Consider the following 21423-nt stretch of genomic DNA (forward strand, 5'->3'; position numbering starts at 1 on the left):
TTATTGGCCTCCAATCTGGCTGCATGAATTATTTGCAGAGTGGCTTGCTTATGTAACTGTTGCATTTGCTATGGCAACACTCAAGGCTGCTAAGCGCTGACACATCCCAGTTGCGGTTGCGGTTTCGTTCCTCTGATGATCAACAGCGGCAGGAGAGGTTTGCTCATCACCAGTCAAGATGTTGCAGCATCTGAAGGGGGACTACAGGAGGGCTGGGGAGGGACTGGTGACAAGGTCTGGGAATGAGAGGATGAGGAGGAATGGGTTTAAATTGGCAGAAGGGAGGTTGAAACTGGATGTAAAGAAGAAGTTGCTTGCAGTGAGGGTGGTGAGACACTGGCACAGGTTGAGGGTGGTGAGACACTGGCACAGGTTGCCCAGGGAGGTTGTGGAGCACAGAAGCACCCAATGTGATCAAAGATCACATTGGGTGATTCTGTGCTCCACAACCTCCCTGGAGGTGCTCAAGGCCAGGCTGGATGAGTCCTTGAGCAACCTGTTCTAGTGGGAGGTGTCCCTGCCTATGGCAGGGGGTTGGAACTGGCTGAGCTTTGCGGTTCCTTCCAAACTAAACCATTCTACCAGTCTATCAGAATCAGATGATCAAGGCCAGGTTGGATGAGTGGTGAGACACTGGCACAGGCTGCCCAGAGAGGTTGTGGTGTCTCCTTCCCTGGAGCCTTTCCAGCCCTGTCTGGATGTGTTTCTGTGTGACCTGCACTGGATTCTCTGCTCCTGCTTTGGCAGGGGGGTTGGACTGGATGATCTCTGGAGGTCTCTTCCAACCCTTAACACAGAATCACAGAATCAAGCAGGTTGGAAGAGAGTTCCAAGTTTATCCAGTCCAACCTAGCACCCAGCCCTGCCCAACCAACCAGACCATGGCACTAAGTGCCCCAGCCAGGCTTGGCTTCAGCACCTCCAGGGATGGTGACTCAATCACCTCCCTGGGCAGCCCATTCCAATGCCAATCACTCTCTCTGCCAACAACTTCCTCCTAACATCCAGTCTAGACTTCCCCATGGACAACAGCATCTTGGTAATTAATAGCATCTTGGTGGTTGATGCAATCATAGAATCAAGCAGGTTGGAAGAGAGCTCCAAGCTCCCCCAGCCCAACCTAGCACCCAGCCCTGCCCAACCAACCAGACCATGGCACTAAGTGCCCCAGCCAGGCTTGGCTGCAACACCTCCAGCCACGGCCACTCCACCACCTTCCTGGGCAGCCCATTCCAATGCCAATCACTCTCTCTGCCAAGAGCTCCTTCTTAACATCCAGCCTAGACCTGCCCTGGCACAACTTGAGCCTGTGTCTCCATGCCATCCTGTGAAACTCCTCTCACCAAAAGGCCCCCAAACCATCTTAGTGCAATTCCTACTGCCCTGTCACAAACCCAGTAACTCTCTATGCATTTAAAAGATCAGGAGCTCAAAGTTAAACTGCAACTTCAGCACTATTGTATTTGCTTTTCCCCTACATCTTTCCCCAACCTTTACTCGCTACTCACTCAAGTCATAAATCCACCTCACAGCACCACTTCAAAGCTAATGGAGTACTACTACCTGTGCTCTCCAACTCTGCAACATTTCAGTTTGCTTTTCTTGGGAGGGAAAGAAAAACCAAACCCCCAAATGTTTTCAGGCTGACAAGTTGTAAACCACCTGATCTGTTCCAGATATGGCACCTGGCAGCGGCAATGCCATTCTGGGCTGGATTAGAAGGCTGCGGTTGGTAGGTCCAGAGAGGTTCTCCTGCCCCTCTGCTCTGCCCTGGGGAGGACACATCTGGAGTACTGTGTCCAGTTCTGGGTCCCCATCCAGTTCAAAAGGGACACAGAACTGCTGGAGAGAGTCCAGCACAGAGCCACAAGGATGCTGAAGGGAATGGAACAGCTCTGTTAGGAGGAGAGGCTGAGGGAGCTGGGGCTGTGCTGCTGGGAGCAGAGGAGCTGAGAGGTGACCTCATTCATGTTGGTAAAGATGTGCAGGTGAGTGGCAGGAGGCTGGAGCCAGGCTCTGCTGGGTGATGCCCAATGCCAGCACAAGGGGCAATGATGGGAGCTGAGGCATAGGAAGTTCCATGGAAACATGAGGAGGAATTTTTTCCCTGTGAGGATGCCAGAGCCCTGGCACAGGCTGCCCAGGGGGGGTGTGGAGTCTCCCTCTCTGCAGATATTCAAAGCTCACCTGGATATGTTCCTGTGTGAGCTGCTCTAGGTGCTGCTGCTCTGGCAGGGGGGGTTGGACTGGCTGAGCTTTGGAGGTCCCTCCCAGCCCCTGCCACCAGTGATGCTATTAAATAAGGTCCTGCTCTGGCAGGGGTTTGGACTGGATGAGCTCTGGAGGTCCCTCCCAGCCTCTGCCATTAGTGTTGCTATTAAATAAGGTCCTGCTCTGGCAGGGGGCTGGACTGGCTGAGCTCTGGAGGTCCCTTCCATCCCCTGCCATTAGTGATGCTATTAAATAAGGTCCTGCTCTGGCAGGGGGTTGGACTGGCTGAGCTCTGGAGGTCCCTCCCAGCCCCTGACGTTAGTGATGCTATTAAGTAAGGTCCTGCTCTGGCAGGGGGTTGGACTGGCTGAGCTCTGGAGGTCCCTGCCATTCTGGGATCCTGTTCAAATTGATGACAGTCCTGTGGCTCATCAGTCACCCACAGAAACTTCACAAGGAACTAAAGCTCCAGAACCCAAACCATTCTTCCTGCTCTTATTAAACATCCAAGTTCTGGTTCCCAACTCAGCCTTTTTTTTCCCCTAATCATTTCTAACAACCACATTCATTAAGGGCCTGAGCAAAAGCAATATGAGGGGAAGCAGAACAACAAAGTCCCTTTGATGCAATAAACCATGGGAAACCAAACCAAATCAGGCAGGCAAAAGTGAAAGCCTAAAGTGAGGCACATACATACATGCAAGCACACATTTTCCCCCCCCCCCTCTATCATAAAACCACTTGCTCACAGGCCTTTGGAGCATTATAATCCAGCCCACACTGCACAAAAAGCTCCCTCCTCAACTTTGCCCACTTCACAGTCTTCCTCAGTGGTGGTTTTGCACCACTTAGTGTTTGGGATTTACTTTCCCTCAAAGGAAACTTATCAAAAGAGCCAAAATTTTGGAAGTAAAATGAAATTGTTACTTACAGAAGTAGGCTAAATAGAAGAGGTAGTGACACACATGAATATATATATATATATATACATACAACAGCCCAGATGCTCCCTGGACAAAGCCCAGGACATCCCTCTGGACACAGCAGCCTGCTTTATCTCCTAGTGCAACACAACCCAGTGGTCAGAGCAGAGAAGCAAGCAAGGACAGAGGGAGAGGCAAGGGGGAAATAGGCAAAACCACTCTGAAGCCCAAACTACACAGGATTATCTTAGACCAATGGAATCACAGAATCAAGCAGGTTGGAAGAGACCTCCAAGCTCATCCAGTCCAACCTATCAGCAGGAGGACTGTGGCCAGAAAACTCCATGATTCAGGCTAAATCTAGGAATCATAGAAGCATAAAATCAGGTTGGCAGAGAGCTCCAAGCTCAGCCAGCCCAACCTAGCACCCAGCCCTGCCCAACCAACCAGACCATGGCACTAAGTGCCCCAGCCAGGCTTGGCTGCAACACCTCCAGCCACAGCCACTCCACCACCTCCCTGGGCAGCCCATTCCAGTGCCAATCACTCTCTCTGACAACAACTTCCTAACAACATCCAGCCTGAACCTCCCCTGGCACAGCTTGAGACTGTGTCCCCTTCTTCTGTTGCTGCTTGCCTGGCAGCAGAGCCCAACCCCACCTGGCTACAGCCTCCCTGCAGGCAGCTGCAGGCAGCAATGAGCTCTGCCCTCAGCCTCCTCTGCTGCAGGCTGCACCCCCCCAGCTCCCTCAGCCTCTCCTCACAGGGCTCTGCTCCAGGCCCCTCCCCACATAATCCATTCCCCTCATTGCTGAGTTAGGAGCACCTGGAGCAGGCTGCACAGGATCACATTCACAAAGTCATGCAGTGGTTTGCATTGGAAAGGGTTTTAAAGATCATCTAGTTCCAACCCCCCTGCATGGCAGGGACACTTTCCACTAGAACAATGAGATATGTTTAACTCTTCAGAGGCTCACAGGATGTTAGGGGACCCAAGGAGATCATCCAGTCCAACCCCCCTGCCAGAGCAGGACAATCCTAACACAGATCACACAGGAACACATCCAGACAGGCCTTGGAAGGCTCCAGAGAAGGAGACTCCACAACCTCCCTGGGCAGCCTGTGCCAGGGCTCTGGGACCCCTTGTGTTGAGGCAGAAACTCTTTTGCTGCAGCTTACACCCATTGCTCCTTGTCCTCTCCCCAGGAGCGGTGAGCAGAGCCTGTCCCCCACTCCTGGCAGCCCTCAGATACTGATAAACATTCATCAAAGCACCTCTAAGTCTTCTCCAGACTGAGCAGCCCCAGGGCCCTTTGAGATTACTCTGACTTCATCATTGTTTATGTGACCTCATTCATGTTGATAAAGAAGTGCAGGTGAGTGGCAGGAGGCTGGAGCCAGGCTCTGCTGGGTGATGCCCAGTGCCAGTACAAGGGGCAATGGGTGGGAGCTGAGGCACAGGAAGTTCCATTTAAACATGAGGAGGAATTTTTTCCCTGTGAGGGTGCCAGAGCCCTGGCACAGGCTGCCCAGGGGGGTTGTGGAGTCTCCCTCTCTGCAGATATTCAAACCTGCATGGATGTGTTCCTGTGTGAGCTGCTCTGGGTGCTGCTGCTCTGGCAGGGGGATTGGAGTGGCTGAGCTTTGGAGGTCCCTTGCAGCCCCTGACATGCTGTGATTCCATGAGATTAGAGCCCATATCCCCTGGACTCTCCCTGAGATCTCAAGAAAACTTTATTTACAATTAGGGCCTTAGAAAGACAGGGGGGAAAGAAATAAATGAGCTCTGCATGGAGGTCGCAGAGTGATCCTAAACACAGGAATCATCCTTCCTGCTTCTAAGTGTTGTTTGGTTTGCCAGATCCCAGCACTCTGGGAGGGTTTGTGCCTTTAGTGCTGAGTTACCTTCTTGCTACCTAGGGGTTTAAGAACTGCAGCAGGACCACCAAAGCCCTAGGGTTTGCAAGTGCATGGATAGAACAAAATGATCCCAGTAGCAGCAAGTCCTTGGGTGTTTTACAGCAGTAGTATCAGAGTCTTTCATGTCAGAGCATTCCCACAACATCTTGTCTTTTAGATGCCTTTAATGGGTCGTTTGGATATGATGTTGTGGCCAAGAGAGCCAATGGCATCCTGGGCTGGCTCAGGAGCAGTGTGGGCAGCAGCACAAGGGAGGTTCTTGTGCCCACCCCTGTGCTCAGCACTGCTCAGGCCACCCCTGGAGTGCTGTGTCCAGCTCTGGGCTCCTCCATTGCAGAGAGATGCTGAGGTGCTGGAAGGTGTTGGGAGAAGGGCAGCAAGGCTGAGGAGGGGCCTGGAGCACAGCCCTGTGAGGAGAGGCTGAGGGAGCTGGAGGGGTGCAGCCTGCAGCAGAGGAGGCTCAGGGCAGAGCTCATTGCTGCCTGCAGCGAGGCTGTAGCCAGGTGGGGTTGGGCTCTGCTGCCAGGCAGCCAGCAGCAGAACAAGGGGACACAGTCTGAAGCTGTGACAGGGCAGGTCTAGGCTGGATGTTGTTAGGAAGTTGTTGGCAGAGAGAGTGATTGGCACTGGAATGGGCTGCCCAGGGAGGTGGTGGAGTGGCTGTGGCTGGAGGTGTTGCAGCCAAGCCTGGCTGGGGCACTTAGTGCCATGGTCTGGTTGGTTGGGCAGGGCTGGGTGCTAGGTTGGGCTGAGTGAGCTCTCTCCCAACCTGCTTAATTCTATGATATGACTCAGATTGAACCTTGTGGAGCAGAGCTGTGAATTGGACTTGGCAATCCCCAGTGTCTTCTCCTGAGCATTTCTGTGATCTTCCTGATGCATTTCTGTGACTCTCTTGATGGATCTCATTCCCATTACACCCAGTGGAACCCAGCTGCCCACAAGGACTTCATGCAGGCACACACAGCCCACTGAAAACAGACATGAAGTTCTCTATGTGAAGAGCAGGCAGAAACTCAGGTCTTAAATCCATTCAACCACCCACATGGGGAACTTGTGCACTCTGCTTTCACTTGGCTAACCCATCCACCTTTCCTCTTCTCTTCCTCCAGACCTTCTAAACATTGAGATCCTTCTAGAGCAGACTTTCTAAAGGCAAAAGCCCCCCAATTCCTCAGCATTAGAAGCCTTTAGAGCAACTCCATGCCTCAGATGTCAGCTTTTATGAGCATGACTACCATTACAACAGTTTAAGCTGTATGAGCTTAGTATAAACTCTCTGAGCTGTCATTCAGGGAACAAATGAAGTAACTATTTAAGCTTTGCTAGATACAGCAATATTGATTTTTCCAGGTGCAGTTCCTCTTTGAACAGATTCTGCCACTGAAAATTCATTAAATGCCATTGGGACTGAGTGAAAACTAAGGGAGCTGAGGGTTGTTCAGCTTGGGAAAGAGGAGGCTCCAAGGAGACCTAATAATGACCTCCCTGTATTTGAAAGGGGCCTACAAGAAGGCTGCAGAGGAGCTGGAGTGATAGGATGAGGGACAATGGCTTTGAATTAGAGTGGAGCAGGTTATGACCTCACCTGGAGTGCTGCATCCAGCTCTGGAGTCCTCAATATAGGAAGGACATAGACCTGATGGAGCAGGTCCAGAGGAGGAGCATGAAAAGTGATTGAGGGTTGGAGCAGCTCTGCTATGAGGGCACTCTGAGGGAGCTGGAGGTGTTCAGCATGGAGAAGAGAAGGTCCCAAGCAGACCTAATAATGACCTCTCAGTACTTGAAGGCAGCCTACAAGAAGGCTGCAGAGGAGCTGGAATGATAGGATGAGGGACAGTGGCTTCAGATTAGAGTAGGGCAGATTAAGACCTCACCTGGAGTGCTGCATCCAGCTCTGGAGCCCTCGATATAGGAAGGACATAGACCTGATGGAGCAGGTCCACAGGAGGAGCATGAAAAGCCATTGAGGGTTGGAGCAGGTCTGCTAAGAGGACAGGCTGAGGGAGCTGGGGGTGTTCAGCATGGAGAAGGTTCCAAAGAGACCCAGTAGAATCATAGAATCAACCAGGTTAGAAGAGACCTCCAAGATCATCCAGTCCAGCCTATCCCCCAGCCCTATCCAGTCAACTAGACCATGGCCAGCCCCTAAAGGGGGCTACATGAAGGATGCAGAGAGGCTGTTTGCAAAGGTCTGCAGTGACAGCATGAGGGCAAGGAGAAGAGCAGATTCAGGCTGGATGTTAGCAACAGGCTCTTTACTATGAGGATGGTGGAACACTGCAACAGGCTGCCCAGGGAGGTGGTTGGTGCCCCACCCCTGGAGACATTCAAAGTGAGGCTCAACAGGGCTTTGGGCAACCTGATCTAGTGGAGGATTGTCCCTGCTGTGTGCAGAGGGGGTTTGGCTGGATGACCTTTGGAGGTCCCTTCCAACCCAGACCATTCTGTGCTTCGATATGGCTTGAAGCAGCAAGTCCTTACCAAGCCACAGCTACCATAGACACCTTCAGGCAAAAGAAGTCAAACTGCAAGGCTCAGTTAAAAACATCCTGAGGTCTAAACAGAGAAGAAGCCCACCAAAGCAATGACCTGGCTTTGAGTTCTTTCAGCACCTCAGAAACTGTCACACATAGCTGCCACATCCCCCCCCAGACTCGGGGAAAGCAGTGACGTCCGACGCCGCTCGCCCCTGCGACGCTCTCAGCATCTTGCAACCTTACAGCAAGACTCCACACATGCTCTCCGAAGGGGAGGCAGAGGAGGTGATTGACACAGTTTCAGCTCACTGATCCAGGCAGGGTTACTGTAAAATTAGCACCAACCACATGGAAAGCAAAATAATAGACCACTCGGCTCCATTTCCATATTCATTTGATCCTCCCCATCCAATATGCCATCCTGTGGGAGAGATGAGCTAATCCATCTGCTCCTTTTCCCAGCTCAGTGACAGATAATCTTCTGTCAGAGGGATCATTTTAAACCATGCAAAGACTCCTCTGCTGACACAGGCTCCTCTCCTTATGACCTCCTCACTTGCAAAGTTGGAACCTGCACTTTGATCCACAGCTTCTTAGCGCAGGCATCTTCCCAGGCAGTCACTGATTTGCAGAGCCAGATCCAGGCACAGCTCTCTCTGACCAGTGTCCAATGGTTCACAGGCCACTAAGGGATCCACAGACCATGCACACAAAGGAATTAAAGGAGAGGACATTGGAGGAACTCTCTTTGTAACATGGCAGGCTGGTTGGGCAGAGGCCAATGGGATGAGACTGAACAAGGCCAAGGGCAGGGTTCTGCACTTTGGCCACAACAACCCCAAGCAGTACTGCAGGCTGGGGCCAGAGTGGCTGAGAGCAGGCAGGCAGAGAGGGAGCTGGGGGTGCTGGCAGAGAGGAGCTGCAGAGGAGGCAGCAGTGTCCAGGTGGGCAGCAGAGCCAATGGCATCCTGGGCTGGCTCAGGAGCAGTGTGGGCAGCAGGACAAGGGAGGTTCTTGTGCCCACCCCTGTGCTCAGCACTGCTCAGGCCACCCCTGGAGCGCTGTGTCCAGTTCTGGGCTCCTGCATTGCAGAGAGCTGCTGAGGTGCTGGAAGGTGTTTGGAGCAGGGCAGCAAGGCTGGGGAGGGGCCTGGAGCACAGCCCTGTGAGGAGAGGCTGAGGGAGCTGGGGGGGTGCAGCCTGCAGCAGAGGAGGCTCAGGGCAGAGCTCATTGCTGCCTGCAGCTGCCTGCAGGGAGGCTGTAGCCAGGTGGGGTTGGGCTCTGCTGCCAGGCACCCAGCAACAGAAGAAGGGGACACAGGCTCAAGCTGTGCCAGGGCAGGTCTAGGCTGGATGTTGTTAGGAAGTTGTTGTCAGAGAGAGTGATTGGCACTGGAATGGGCTGCCCAGGGAGGTGGTGGAGTGGCTGTGGCTGGAGGTGTTGCAGCCAAGCCTGGCTGGGGCACTGAGTGCCATGGTCTGGTTGGTTGGGCAGGGCTGGGTGCTAGGTTGGGCTGGGTGAGCTTGGAGCTCTCTGCCAGCCTGCTTGCTTCTATGAAAGCTCATGCTCTTGAGCCTGCTCCCTATCCAGGCAGCCAGCAGTTTTATGTAACGTTTTTGAGTGGGAATACTTTATCCATCCTCTTTTCCTGTATCTTCAGTATCAGGCCCAATGCTTTCTCACTGCCCTGACCAAAATGCCACCGAGGTAATTGCTCTTCTGCCCAAATAAAGGCTTCCAGACCGGGAGCCTTTTCTTGCAAACGTGCAGGTCGTAGCAGGGAGACCATCACAAAAACACTTAAGGGCAATAAAATCCAAAGTGTTTCATTTCCCCTTGCTTTCAGATAACTGTACACAATGTTAAACAGGAGGATTTTCCCTTTTGCAGGGAAAGGCTTTGCTTTGAACGCTGAGATCTGTTCCCAAGAAGGCTCTTTAAAGAGCTGCTCTGAGCAGGCATATTACAGAGCAGGGCACTCACTCCAGGGAATAGGTTAAAACACAGAGCAGGGCACTCACTTCAGGGAAAAGGTTAAAACAGGATTCAACAGCTGTGATTCTGTAAAATAACCCCAATAAAGCAGCAAACTCTTCTCACACCTTGATGCTGAATGGGACTTATGCAACCCATACTCCATGGATGCTAAGTCAAAGACCACTAATGCTAAGCTGTTGTGACGAAGCCACACAGGCTCACAGGATGTTAGGGGTTGGAAGGGACCCAAAGAGATCATCCAGTCCAACCTCCCCTGCCAGAGTAGGACCAGAGAATCTGGTTCAACATTTGTGATTCTGTAAAATAACCTCAATGAGCAATAAACTCTTCTCACATCTTGATGCTGAATGGGACTTATGCAACCCATACTCCATGGATGCTAAGTCAAAGACCACTAATGCTAAGCTGTTGTGACGAAGCCACACAGGCTCACAGGATGTTAGGGGTTGGAAGGGACCCAAAGAGATCATCCAGTCCAACCCCCCCTGCCAGAGCAGGACCACACAATCTAGCTCAGGTCACAGAGGGACACATCCAGACATGACTTGAAAGTCTCCAAAGAAGGAGACTCCACAGCCTCTCTGGGCAGCCTGTGCCAGTGCTCTGGGACCCTTACAATCAAGAAGTTCTTCCTCATGTTGAGGTGAAACTTCCTGTGCTGTAGTTTCCATCCATTACACCTTGTGCTATCCCAGGGCACAACTGAGCAGACTTTGTCCCCTCCCTCTTGACCACCAGCCCACAGATATTTCTCTTCACCAGACCAAACAGCCCCAGATTCTCCTCACAGGGCAGTGCTGCAGTCCCTCCATCATCTTTGTAGCCCTCCAGCAGATCCCTGTTCCTCCTGAACAGGAGAGCCCAGAAGTGGATGCAATATTCCCAGTGCTCTGTGACCCTCACATTAAACCCCCCTGCATTGAGATGGAACCTCCACTGCTGCAGCTGATATCCACTGCATGTTTGTTTTGCTTCTTGAACTGCCTAGGGTACCCCTAAACCACCAAATAAGCTATTTGTCAGGCTCTCAGAAGTGTAATTTGCATTTCAAGCAGCACAGGAACACTTTATTCACCCAGATTCTCAATAACAAAGTTTGCAACCCTACAAAGGGTAAAGGGAGGAAAACAAAGTTGCTGCAGCTGAGACCAATTGCCCTCATCCTTCACTTGAAGTCCTTAGCAAAGTGTGCCCATCAAACAGGTGTGACCCATGCTGACAGGTGCTGCTCATACTCATTCCCAGCCCCAAATTCTGAGAGTGGCCACTTGGGTGGCTTTGCTCCAGCAGTGCCAAGCAAAGGCAGGTGCTTGCTTCATCTCTTTGCACCTCGCTCTAAACGAAGGCTCATCTGCAAATCCAGGAGACAAAATGAAGCAAGCAAAGCTGGAAAGCAACAGCTCTGTGTTTGCTCAGTAACAATCCAGCTGCTCCAGAGAAGCAATCAAGCATTAAGAGCCAAGTAAACAAATTAAAAGCAAGGTTCAGAACCCAAAACCTAGGCACGATGGCAGTAACTGGATTGGTTCACACACAGACCTACAGCTCTCAGGTTTCTAAGCACATTTATCCAGCCTCACCATTTTTAACATTACAATATAGCCAGCCTGTGGCTCTCAACTGATTTTATATGGGCAGTCACTGGCTGGGCAGGGAGTGTCTGGAGAGCAGCCCTGGGAAGAGGGACTTGGGGGTGCTGCTGGAGGAGAAGCTCAGCAGGAGCCAGCAGTGTGCACTTGCAGCCCAGAAAGCCAAGCAGAGCCTGGACTGCAGCAGCAGCAGTGTGGCCAGCAGGGCCAGGGAGGGGATTCTCCCCCTCTGCTCTGCTCTGCTGAGACCCCACCTGGAGTCCTGCATCCAGCTCTGGAGCCCCTGGGACAAGAGGGCTGTGGAGATGCTGGAGAGTGTCCAGAGCAGGGCCAGAAGGATGCTGAGAGGCTGCAGCAGCTCTGCTGTGAGCACAGCCTGAAAGAGTTGAGGCTGTGCAGGCTGGAGCAGAGGAGGCTCCCAGGGGACCTTCTTGTGGCCTTCCAGCATCTGAAGGGGACTCCAAAAAAGCTGGGGAGGGACTTTTGAGGCTGTGAGGGAGTGTCAGGAGTGGGGGGAATGGAGCAAAGCTGGAGGTGGGGAGAGTGAGGCTGGAGGTGAGGAGGAAGTTGTTGAGCAGGAGAGTGGTGAGAGGCTGGCAGGGGTTGCCCAGGGAGGTGGTTGAGGCCCCATGGCTGGAGGTGTTTGAGGCCAGGCTGGCTGAGGCTGTGTGCAGCCTGCTCTAGGGTAGGGTGTCCCTGGGCATGGCAGGGGGGTTGGCACTGGCTGCTCCTTGTGCTCCCTTCCAACCCTGATTCTATGATTCTTATATCAGTGCAACACGAATGCAGAGCAAGCAATTTGACTCACCTGTCTCATGAAAACTCCCTGATGCATTCTGTATTTGTAAGTGCTTTGAAAATGCACCATCTGCAAAGCATTTAAGTTTGTTTATAGGTTGTTTTTTCCCCCTACAATCTCAAAATAGGAAGCAAGCATCAGAGAGACTGATTTGGAGAAAAAAAGTAATGCCTTCTACATGACCTTTTTGTGCTTTTGTTGTTGTTGTTTGAGTTTAGAGAATCATAGAACCAAGCAGGTTGGAAGAGAGCTCCAAGCCCATCCAGTCCAACCTAGCACCCAGCCCTGGCCAATCATAGAATCAAGCAGGTTGGAAGAGAGCTCCAAGCTCATCCAGTCTAACCTAGCACCCAGCCCTGGCCAGTCATAGAACCAAGCAGGTTGGAAGAGAGCTCCAAGCTCATCCAGTCCAACCTAGCACCCAGCCCTATCCACTCAACCAGACCACAGCACTAAGTGCCCCATCCAGTTATGGCTTTCAGAAGTAAAAACATTGACATCTAAATATCTGTAGGACTATCTGAGGTTCAAAAGCCTTTGCCTTTCCTACAGATCACCTGTAGCTCCTTCAAGCTTATTTTATTAACATTTACTAATTTCTTAGGGCATTAAATTCCACTTTCTTTTAAATATATATATGTGGATGAAAAAAAACAGTTCAGAAAGAGCAAAACGATGTAAAAGATGTCGAATAGGAGGGCAAGTCGACGGCTACAAATGTCAGGACCGAATAACTGGAAACATATGTTACAGCCTGAGATTTTTAAGGATGATGGAAGTGTCACATTAGTAGGACGCAGCATGTTAGAAAGAACTCCCACAATGTCGCAGTTGCTCTCAAGTTGGACCCATCCGGCCGAGTCTGTCTTTTCACCTAACGCTCTAGCTGGCGATTTAGTCCAAACACAGCTGCAGCCTAATTTAAAGGTCGTAAACCCCCAAACGAAATAACAACCACCAAAAAAAACCCCAAAGCATCACTACCAAACACCAGCGCCACCGGCAGAAGACGACGTTTTTAACTCGCGGAGTTAAAGCCACGTCGGTGCGCTCCAGCCTTTCCAGCAAGTCTGTGTTTTTATGCTGGGCAGACTTTATTTAGGAGGGGGGAAAGAGAGAGGGGATGGAGCGGGAGAAGCAGCGGTGCAAGCGCACGGCAGCCGCCTCCCCGCGCTCCTTCGGGCAGTGGAAACTCGGAGTCTTTAAATGCTGTCCCTCGGGGGCGGGGATGGCGATCCCCCCCCCCTGCCTCACGCCTTTATCCAAGCGTGGGTGCGCTCTGCCCGGCCGGGGGAAGAGAGTTGCCCTCCCCCCCCCTTCGCCCGCCGAGGCGGTTCCGCGGCAGCGGAGGCGGGAAGATAGAGGGGGAGGGGGGCAGCGGGAACCCCGGCGCTCCCGGGGGCGCGGACCGACCCACTGACCCCGACCACCGCCCCCGCTCCCCAGCACGCCGCAGCTCCGCGATTCCCGCAGGGCCCCGGAGCCCCCGCGTTAGCTTCAACTTTGGCTTCCGCCGCATCTGCCGGCCGCAGCCGGCCGCGCATCCTCTCGCCGCCGGGGAGCGGGGGCGGCTCTATCGCCTCACCGCGGCCGCTGGCCGGGAGCATCCCGGGCTCAGCCTGCTCCTCATCCCTCCCCCGCACCTGGCTTTAAGGACCGCTGGAGATGGCCAGCCGCCCCCACGCTTAAACCCGGGGACGGAGCAGGGAAAACGACCCCGGGCGCCCCCCCGGCCCGCCGCCTCGCTCCAGCGGCGCGGCTCCGAAGGTCTCCCTTCCCTCTTCCCACCCTTCAGCCGAAACGTGGCGGGGAGCCGGCGGTGCCGGGAGGCGGGACCCCGGTGCGGGGGAAACCGCGGAGGTACCCGCACCTGAGGGGACAGGGTTGGGGGGAGGATGGGGATGGGAGAGGGGCACGGTGCGGTACCGGTAGCGCTCCTCACCTTTCATCCAGTCGACGACTTGGCTCGGCGACCACTTACTGACGGGCTCCATGATGAGGGCCATGGGGGGCTCCGGGGTGCGGGGCTCGGGCGGCCGCCGGCTCTCTAGGCGAAGAACGGGGTTGTGCGGAGCGGAGCGGAGCGGCGGGACCGCACTGCCCGGAGCCCGGCGGCGGTGGGAGGAAAAGAGCCGCTAAATCCCCGCTTGCCTCCGCTCGCTCGCTCGCCGCCTCCGTGCTCCTCTGGGGATTTCAGTTCATGTTGCCGGCTCGGCGGGGAGGGGGAGAAGGAGGAGGGAGATAGAGAAGGAGGAGGGAGAGGGAGGAGGCGGCAGCAGCACGCTCCGACGCCTCCCGCCCCCGCAGACCCACGGGCGGCGGCGGCGGCTCCCGGCCCCGCCGAGAGGTCAGTCCCCGAGGCGGCGGCGGCGGCGGCGGAGCGGCGAGCGGGAGGCTGGCTGGGCTGCAGGCGGCTCTGCCCGCCCGCTCCCGCGGCTCTCCGCGCCGGCCGCGCCGGTGTCTTTTTCTCCTGGCGGAAATGACGAGGCGGCTCCTGCCACCCGAAAATATCTCCAAGTGAAATGGGAAGCGACACCCGAGTGCCGCCCGGGGCGGGGGAACGCAGGGGGGAGGCGGGATGACTCGCAAGGTGCTGGCGGCGGGGGCGGGGAGGGGGAGCGGGCCTGGGGCGGCGGCAGCAGCAGCAGCAGCAGCAATGAGGAGCACCTGCTCCCGCCGAGCCCGGGGCAGCCACGGGGCAGAGGGAGGGGTGCGGGGGAGCGCAGCCAGCTGCACCGAGCCGGCGCTTGGGTCTGTTGGGGTCGGGGGTTTTGGGGGTTGGGGTTTTTTGCCCCTGGAGGAAAGCATCGCTGCGTGAGCGGCAAAGGTGGTCTGGTTTTGGAGAAGGCGGCCGCGATGGACGGTGCCGCCGAACGCCGGGAGGGAGCCGCTGCTGGCGGGCAGCAGGGGAGGGCTGGGCTTGGCTGGGCTAGGCTGGCGGCCCGCAGAGCAGACGAGCTGCACCTTGTTATTTAGCCTGCCTCGCCCCGAGGGTGAGTAATGGGACAAACTGCAACGAGGTCAGCCAGCAGAACCGGGCTAGGAGTTGGACACCCTCAGCAGAGAGGGCACCGCAGGAGCAGCCCTGCCTGTGCTGTCTGCTGAGCGCACCTTGGTGTGATGGCTGCAAGTGCAAAGATGCACCGTCCCGGCGGCACACCATCACTGCTGCAGCCGTTGTCTTCTTCTTTTGTCTCCTCCAGGCTGCACTGTCCTGGAGGCTGCCCCCAGGGGGCAATTCCCACAGATCCAGGGCCACAGTGTCTGTAGGAGGCCCTCCTAAAGAACAGAGCGATTCTTCCTAGGATGGCCGTGGGTGTTTTTCAGGCACCTTCCCTGCGAGCCTCTGCTCTGAGGAGGTGGTACCCACCTGGGAGCTCCGGGCGGAGGATAAATACCGCCGAAGGGTGTTTTCCTGCTAGTGACTTGGCCAGGGCACAGCTTTGCCTGCGCTTGCATCTGCCCTGCTTCTCCTGCCAAGAGACGGCCATCGAGATGTTCCCTCTGATGGTGTCGGCTGCTGAACGCCAGCTGCTGACGCTGACATTTAATATCTGCATGTGTAAGGGGGGGAGAGGGGGGAGAAAAAAAAAAGAAGAGAGGATTTCCTCAACTCTGAAGTGGCAGCAGCAAAGGAATCCCTTTGCATGACATGGACAGCGACAAAAGCTCTCCCGTTTCCCTACGTGGGGCTCAAGCAGCAGCAATGAGGGCGAGTAAGGCGCTCACGGGGCTGGTAACACCCACGCTTGGAGACCCAGGAAGAGTCTCCCTAGCAGCATTAGTTAAACTTACCCCTCACTTTACAGGATGTATTTCTCCTTGAGAAGAAGCTTCTTCCTTTACTGACAGCTGGAGCTGTAGACGTGTCTGCTGGGTCACATTCCTGCCTGCACACCGGAGGCACTCTGCCTCTGAAGAGGCTGTGTTACCTAAAACCACTGAAACAATAAACCTCACTTAAAAATTCAGGCTGGCTTTTCTTTCCTTATGAAAGGCTTGCAAAGGATGCAGGTTCCTTCCATCCTGGGTTATTGCTGAAAGAGTGTGTCATCATTTTAATTAGAAACCGGTGGCTTGAAAGCTTTAGAAGTACCCCAGATGAGACTGAAACCTGGCATGTGATTTATAGCACCACTGTGTCATTCTCGTTGTGCTGCAAAGTTCTTCATGGGTGAGGAGAGGACAAGTAAGTTCTCAGGACATGTGTAGGAAAGCCTATTGTTCCTGATTATACAGTCATAGAATGGTCTGAGTTGGAAGGGACCTCCAAAGGTCATCCAGTCCAACGCCTTCTGCACTCAGCAGGGACAATCCTCCACTAGATCAGGTTGCCCAAAGCCCTGTTGAGCCTCACTTTGAATGTCTCCAGGGATGGGGCCCCAGCTGCCTCCCTGGGCAGCCTGTTGCAGTGTTCCACCACCCTCATAGTAAAGATCCTGTTGCTAACATCCAGCCTGAATCTGCTCTTCTCCTTGCCCTCATGCTGTCACTGCAGACCTTTGCAAACAGCCTCTCTGCATCCTTCATGTAGCCCCCTTTAGGGGCTGGCCATGGTCTAGTTGACTGGATAGGGCTGGGGGATAGGCTGGACTGGATGATCTTGGAGGTTTCTTCCAAGCTGGTTGATTCTATGATTCTACTGGGTCTCTTTGGAACCTTCTCCACACTGAACACCCCCAGCTCCCCCAGTCTGTCCTCATAGCAGAGCTGCTCCAACCCCCTGATCATTTTTCATGACCCTCCTCTGAATATGCTCCATCAGGTCTATGTCCTTCCTATATTGAGGGCTCCAGAGCTGAATGCAGCACTTCAGGTGAGGTCTCACCACAGCAGAGCAACGTGGCAGAATGCCCTCTCTGGATCTGCTGGCCACACTGCTTTGGATGCAGCCCAGGATGTGATTTGCCTTCTGGGCTGCAAGCTCCCACTGCCTGCTCATGTCCAGCTTCTCATCCATCAGCACCCTCAAGTCTTGCCTTGGGATCGGTACAGCTCCCCAGGGCAATCTGCAGACAGAAGAAGTGTCTGAGTAAAGCATGTGTGACCCAGTACTGTCCCAGTGCTCAGGATCTGCTACTTTTAACACTCCTTTATAGTGGTTCTAGCAGATCATGGAGTGGTCAGAGGGCACTTACTTAGTCCCCCACTTCAGCAAACAGGTGATGTATTGAGCATGAGCTCTCAATACCCACATTGTTCTTCTCACAGAGCACAGCCAATCTCAGATCCTGGGCTAAATCCCACTCCTTGCTCATTTCTTGTCTCATTCTCACTGAAGGGTATTGGCTTGGCTGTTGTGGGGAGGATTTGGCTTAATATGAGTAATGGTAAAATTATCCAGCCATGGTATTTAACTTCATGACCTATTACAGCCACGAATTCTAAAGCCAGGGTGTGTTTTGTTTGGCTTTGGTTCGGGGGGGGTGGGGGGGTGGTGTTTGAGGTTTTGGCTTGGTTGGGGTTTTGTTTTGGTTTCAGCTTGCTCAGAATTTATTGCTGCCTGTTCCTATTATTGTTTTCTTTTCCTAGGCTAAAAAGTTACACAGGAGGGCTGAATGATGTAGAACAGAATAGAATGGAATCAAAAAGAATAAAATACAATCAAGGAGGTTGGCAGAGAGCTCCAAGCTCCCCCAGCCCAACCTAGCACCCAGCCCTGGCCAACCAACCAGACCATGGCACTCAGTGCCCCAGCCAGGCTTGGCTGCAACACCTCCAGCCACAGCCACTCCACCACCTCCCTGGGCAGCCCATTCCAGTGCCAATCACTCTCTCTGACAACAACTTCCTAACAACATCAGCCTAGACCTGCCCTGGCACAGCTTGAGCCTCTGTCCCCTTCTTCTGCTGCTGGCTGCCTGGCAGCAGAGCCCAACCCCACCTGGCTACAGCCTCCCTGCAGGCAGCTGCAGGCAGCAATGAGCTCTGCCCTGAGCCTCCTCTTCTCCAGGCTTTATTCCTGCTGACCTCCTTAAAGAGCCAGGAGGATGCTGAGAGGCTGCAGCAGCTCTGCTGTGAGCACAGCCTGAAAGAGTTGGGGCTGTGCAGGCTGGAGCAGAGGAGGCTCCCAGGGGACCTTCTTGTGGCCTTCCAGCATCTGAAGTGGGCTACAAAAAAGCTGGGGAGGGACTTTTGTGGCTGTGAGGGAGTGTCAGGAGTGGGGGGAATGGAGCAGAGCTGGAGGTGGGGAGAGTGAGGCTGGAGGTGAGGAGGAAGTTGTTGAGCAGGAGAGTGGTGAGAGCCTGGCAGAGGTTGCCCAGGGAGGTGGTTGAGGCCCCATGGCTGGAGGTGTTTGAGGCCAGGCTGGCTGAGGCTGTGTGCAGCCTGCTCTAGGGTAGGGTGTCCCTGGGCATGGCAGGGGGGTGGGACTGGCTGATCCTTGTGCTCCCTTCCAACCCTGCCCGATTCTATGATTCTGTGATTCCAAACAAAAATGTCTCATCCAAAATGCTTTAACCCCAAACCTTTGGGGCTGTTTTTGTCTTTCAGTGTAGTGGCCCTCTCGTGTGGCTGTCACACCTGCATGAGTCAGGCCTTTTATGTATGGGATGTGCTTCTGCAGAGCTGCTAAACTGCAGAGTTAGGTCTTAACTCATCTTTTGTAATTACTTAGGTCCATACAGTGCATTAAAAATTAATGTGGTTGAAGGAAAAAAGAAAGGAAGAAAAGCTAAATATACATGTCCTTGGTAGGCAAGCCTCAATTTCTTAGGTTATAAAAGTAATTACACTGTAAAATTCAATATTGAAAGAAAGAATAAAAGGATCAGGAGTGAGTTTACAACTGGAATGCAAGCCTGGACCCAGCACTACAGACTACACAACTGCCTAAGCATCCATGCATCCAGCAGGTAAGTTTGGGCACAGCTACCTCCTGCAACTTCACAGGAGGTACCACTGTACACTGCCAAAAGCAGAAGCCTTTAGAGCTGGGCTGGCAATTGTAGCTGCTACAACACAAATGGCAAATAACAGCAGGGCAGTAATTTGTGCCTGAATAGGCACTTTGGGTTTCTTTCTTAGTCACCAGGACAACTGCTGAAGTAGAGCACTGCTAAGCCTGAATATGAACTGGCTGGAGGGCTGGGCCCAGAGAGTGGTGGTGAATGGTGCCACATCCACCTGGCAGCTGGCACCAGTGGTGTGCCCCAGGGATCTGTGCTGGACATGGGCCCAATCCTGTTCAGTATCTTTATCAATCATCTGGACCAGGGGATTGAGTCCAGCAGCAGTAAGGTTGCAGATGGCACCAAGCTAGGAGCAGGTGTGGAGCTGTTGGAGGGTAGCAGAGCCCTGCAGAGGGACCTGGCCAGGCTGCATGGGTGGGCAGAGGCCATGGGATGAGACTGAACAAGGCCAAGGGCAGGGTTCTGCACTTCGGCCACAACAACCCCAAGCAGCACTGCAGGCTGGGGCCAGAGTGGCTGAGAGCAGCCAGGCAGAGAGCTGGGGATTGCTGGTAGCTGAACATGAGCCAGAAGTGTCCATTTCTGGGCTCCTCCACTGCAGAGAGCTGTGGAGGTGCTGGAAGGTGTTTGGAGCAGGGCAGCAAGGCTGGGGAGGGGCCTGGAGCACAGCCCTGTGAGGAGAGGCTGAGGGAGCTGGGGGGGTGCAGCCTGCAGCAGAGGAGGCTCAGGGCAGAGCTCATTGCTGCCTGCAGCTGCCTGCAGGGAGGCTGTAGCCAGGTGGGGTTGGGCTCTGCTGCCAGGCAGCCAGCAGCAGAAGAAGGGGACAGAGGCTCAAGCTGTGCCAGGGCAGGTCTAGGGTGGATATTGTTAGGAAGTTGTTGTCAGAGAGAGTGATTGGCACTGGAATGGGCTGCCCAGGGAGGTGGTGGAGTGGCTGTGGCTGGAGGTGTTGCAGCCAAGCCTGGCTGGGGCACTTAGTGCCATGGTCTGGTTGATATGGCAGGGCTGGGTGCTAGGTTGGGCTGGGGGAGCTTGGAGCTCTCTGCCAGCCTGCCTGATTCTATGATTCCATGAAGAGTGGCCGTATTAGATCTGAGTTGTGATGTTGGTGCACTGACTTGCTGTTTGGTTCATGTGCATGAAGCTAGACTTGGCAGCTGGCACTGCTGATGGCTGCAAGCTTAAGTGCAGGTCCCCCAGAGGTTTCATGGGTGTTCTGCTAAGGGCCTGGAAAACAGACAAGGTACTCAGGAATGAGAAGCTGAAATCTTGCCCTGAAGTTAGGGAAAAGAATTTAGCTCTCAAATGAAGACTTCTGTTTTGTTTGGTTGTTGATTTTCCTTTTCTGGTGCTGGATATTAAAGCAGATTCCTTGAGAGGAAGGAAGATGAAAACAAGCAAAGGTAAATTAACATTGCCTGAAGCTGAGGAGTAATAAACCCAGCTGGACTTAAACAAACAACAAAGCAAACAAACCAAACCCATAATGATAACAACCAATAAAAATGCTTTTTATCAGTTAAGAAGTCTTCTGTACCTTTTGGCTGGGAAATAGATTCCTGATTTTCACAAGGGAGGCTTTATTTGATAAGAATGAAGCTGCTTCCTGGCTGAGTCCTGTTCAGTATCATTAGTGATGAACTGGAGCAGGGGATTGAGTCCAGCAGCAGTAAGTTTGCAGATGACACCAAGCTAGGAGCAGCTGTGGAGCTGTTGGAGGGTAGCAGAGCCCTGCAGAGGGACCTGGCCAGGCTGCATGGGTGGGCAGAGGCCAAGGGGATGAGACTGAACAAGGCCAAGTGCAGGGTTCTGCTCTTTGGCTGCAACAACCCCAAGCAGCACTGCAGGCTGGGGCCAGAGTGGCTGAGAGCAGGCAGGCAGAGAGGGAGCTGGGGGTGCTGGGAGAGAGGAGCTGCAGAGGAGGCAGCAGTGTGCCCAGGTGGGCAGCAGAGCCAATGGCATCCTGGGCTGGCTCAGGAGCAGTGTGGGCAGCAGGACAAGGGAGGTTCTTGTGCCCACCCCTGAGCTCAGCACTGCTCAGGCCACAGCTTGAGTGCTGTGTCCAATTGTGAGCTTCTCCATTGCAGAGAGCTGCTGAGGTGCTGGAAGGTGTTTGGAGCAGGACAGCAAGGCTGGGGAGGGGCCTGGAGCACAGCCCTGTGAGGAGAGGCTGAGGGAGCTGGGGGGGTGCAGCCTGCAGCAGAGGAGGCTCAGGGCAGAGCTCATTGCTGTCTGCAGCTGCCTGCAGGGAGGCTGTAGCCAGGTGGGGTTGGGCTCTGCTGCCAGGCAGCCAGCAGCAGAACAAGGGGACACAGCCTCAAGCTGTGCCAGGGCAGGTCTAAGCTGGATGTTGTGAGGAAGTTGTTGTCAGAGAGAGTGATTGGCACTGGAATGGGCTGCCCAGGGAGGTGGTGGAGTGGCTGTGGCTGGAGGTGTTGCAGCCAAGCCTGGCTGGAGCACTTAGTGCCATGGTCTGGTTGGTTGGGCAGGGCTGGGTGCTAGGCTGGGCTGGGGGAGCTTGGAGCTCTCTTCCAACTTGCCTGATTCTATGATTCTAGGAGTCTATGGTGCTATTAGCTGATGCTTTGGATG

General features: G+C 54.1%; 1 protein-coding gene and 1 long non-coding RNA gene across 15 annotated transcripts in view; one reads left to right on the plus strand and one right to left on the minus strand.

Annotated features, from left to right (window-relative positions):
- CNKSR2 (connector enhancer of kinase suppressor of Ras 2) overlaps positions 1–13944 on the minus strand; it is a 215150-nt gene extending 201206 nt beyond the window's left edge. For all 12 annotated transcript variants that reach the window (XR_010304183.1, XM_064152025.1, XM_064152019.1 and 9 more), the window contains exon 1: positions 13863–13944. Coding sequence is in view for 11 of the 12 variants with exons in the window: in XM_064152025.1 (XP_064008095.1) it covers positions 13863–13926 (64 nt within the window). In the remaining variant the exon portion in view is untranslated. The remainder of the gene's footprint in view (positions 1–13862) is intronic.
- Positions 13945–14182: 238 nt separating this feature from the next.
- On the plus strand, positions 14183–15891 carry LOC135179912 (uncharacterized). Of its 3 annotated transcripts, none has more exons than XR_010304185.1 (2): positions 14183–14267; positions 15124–15891. It is a non-coding gene; the product is annotated as an uncharacterized LOC135179912 (long non-coding RNA). The 3 variants fall into 3 exon arrangements; XR_010304187.1 differs by lacking the exon at positions 14183–14267 and adding an exon at positions 14277–14510; XR_010304186.1 differs by lacking the exon at positions 14183–14267 and adding an exon at positions 14709–14913.
- Positions 15892–21423: the final 5532 nt, after the last annotated feature.

This window comes from Pogoniulus pusillus, chromosome 12 (assembly GCF_015220805.1).
Source record: "Pogoniulus pusillus isolate bPogPus1 chromosome 12, bPogPus1.pri, whole genome shotgun sequence".
In the NCBI taxonomy this organism is placed as follows: domain Eukaryota; kingdom Metazoa; phylum Chordata; class Aves; order Piciformes; family Lybiidae; genus Pogoniulus; species Pogoniulus pusillus.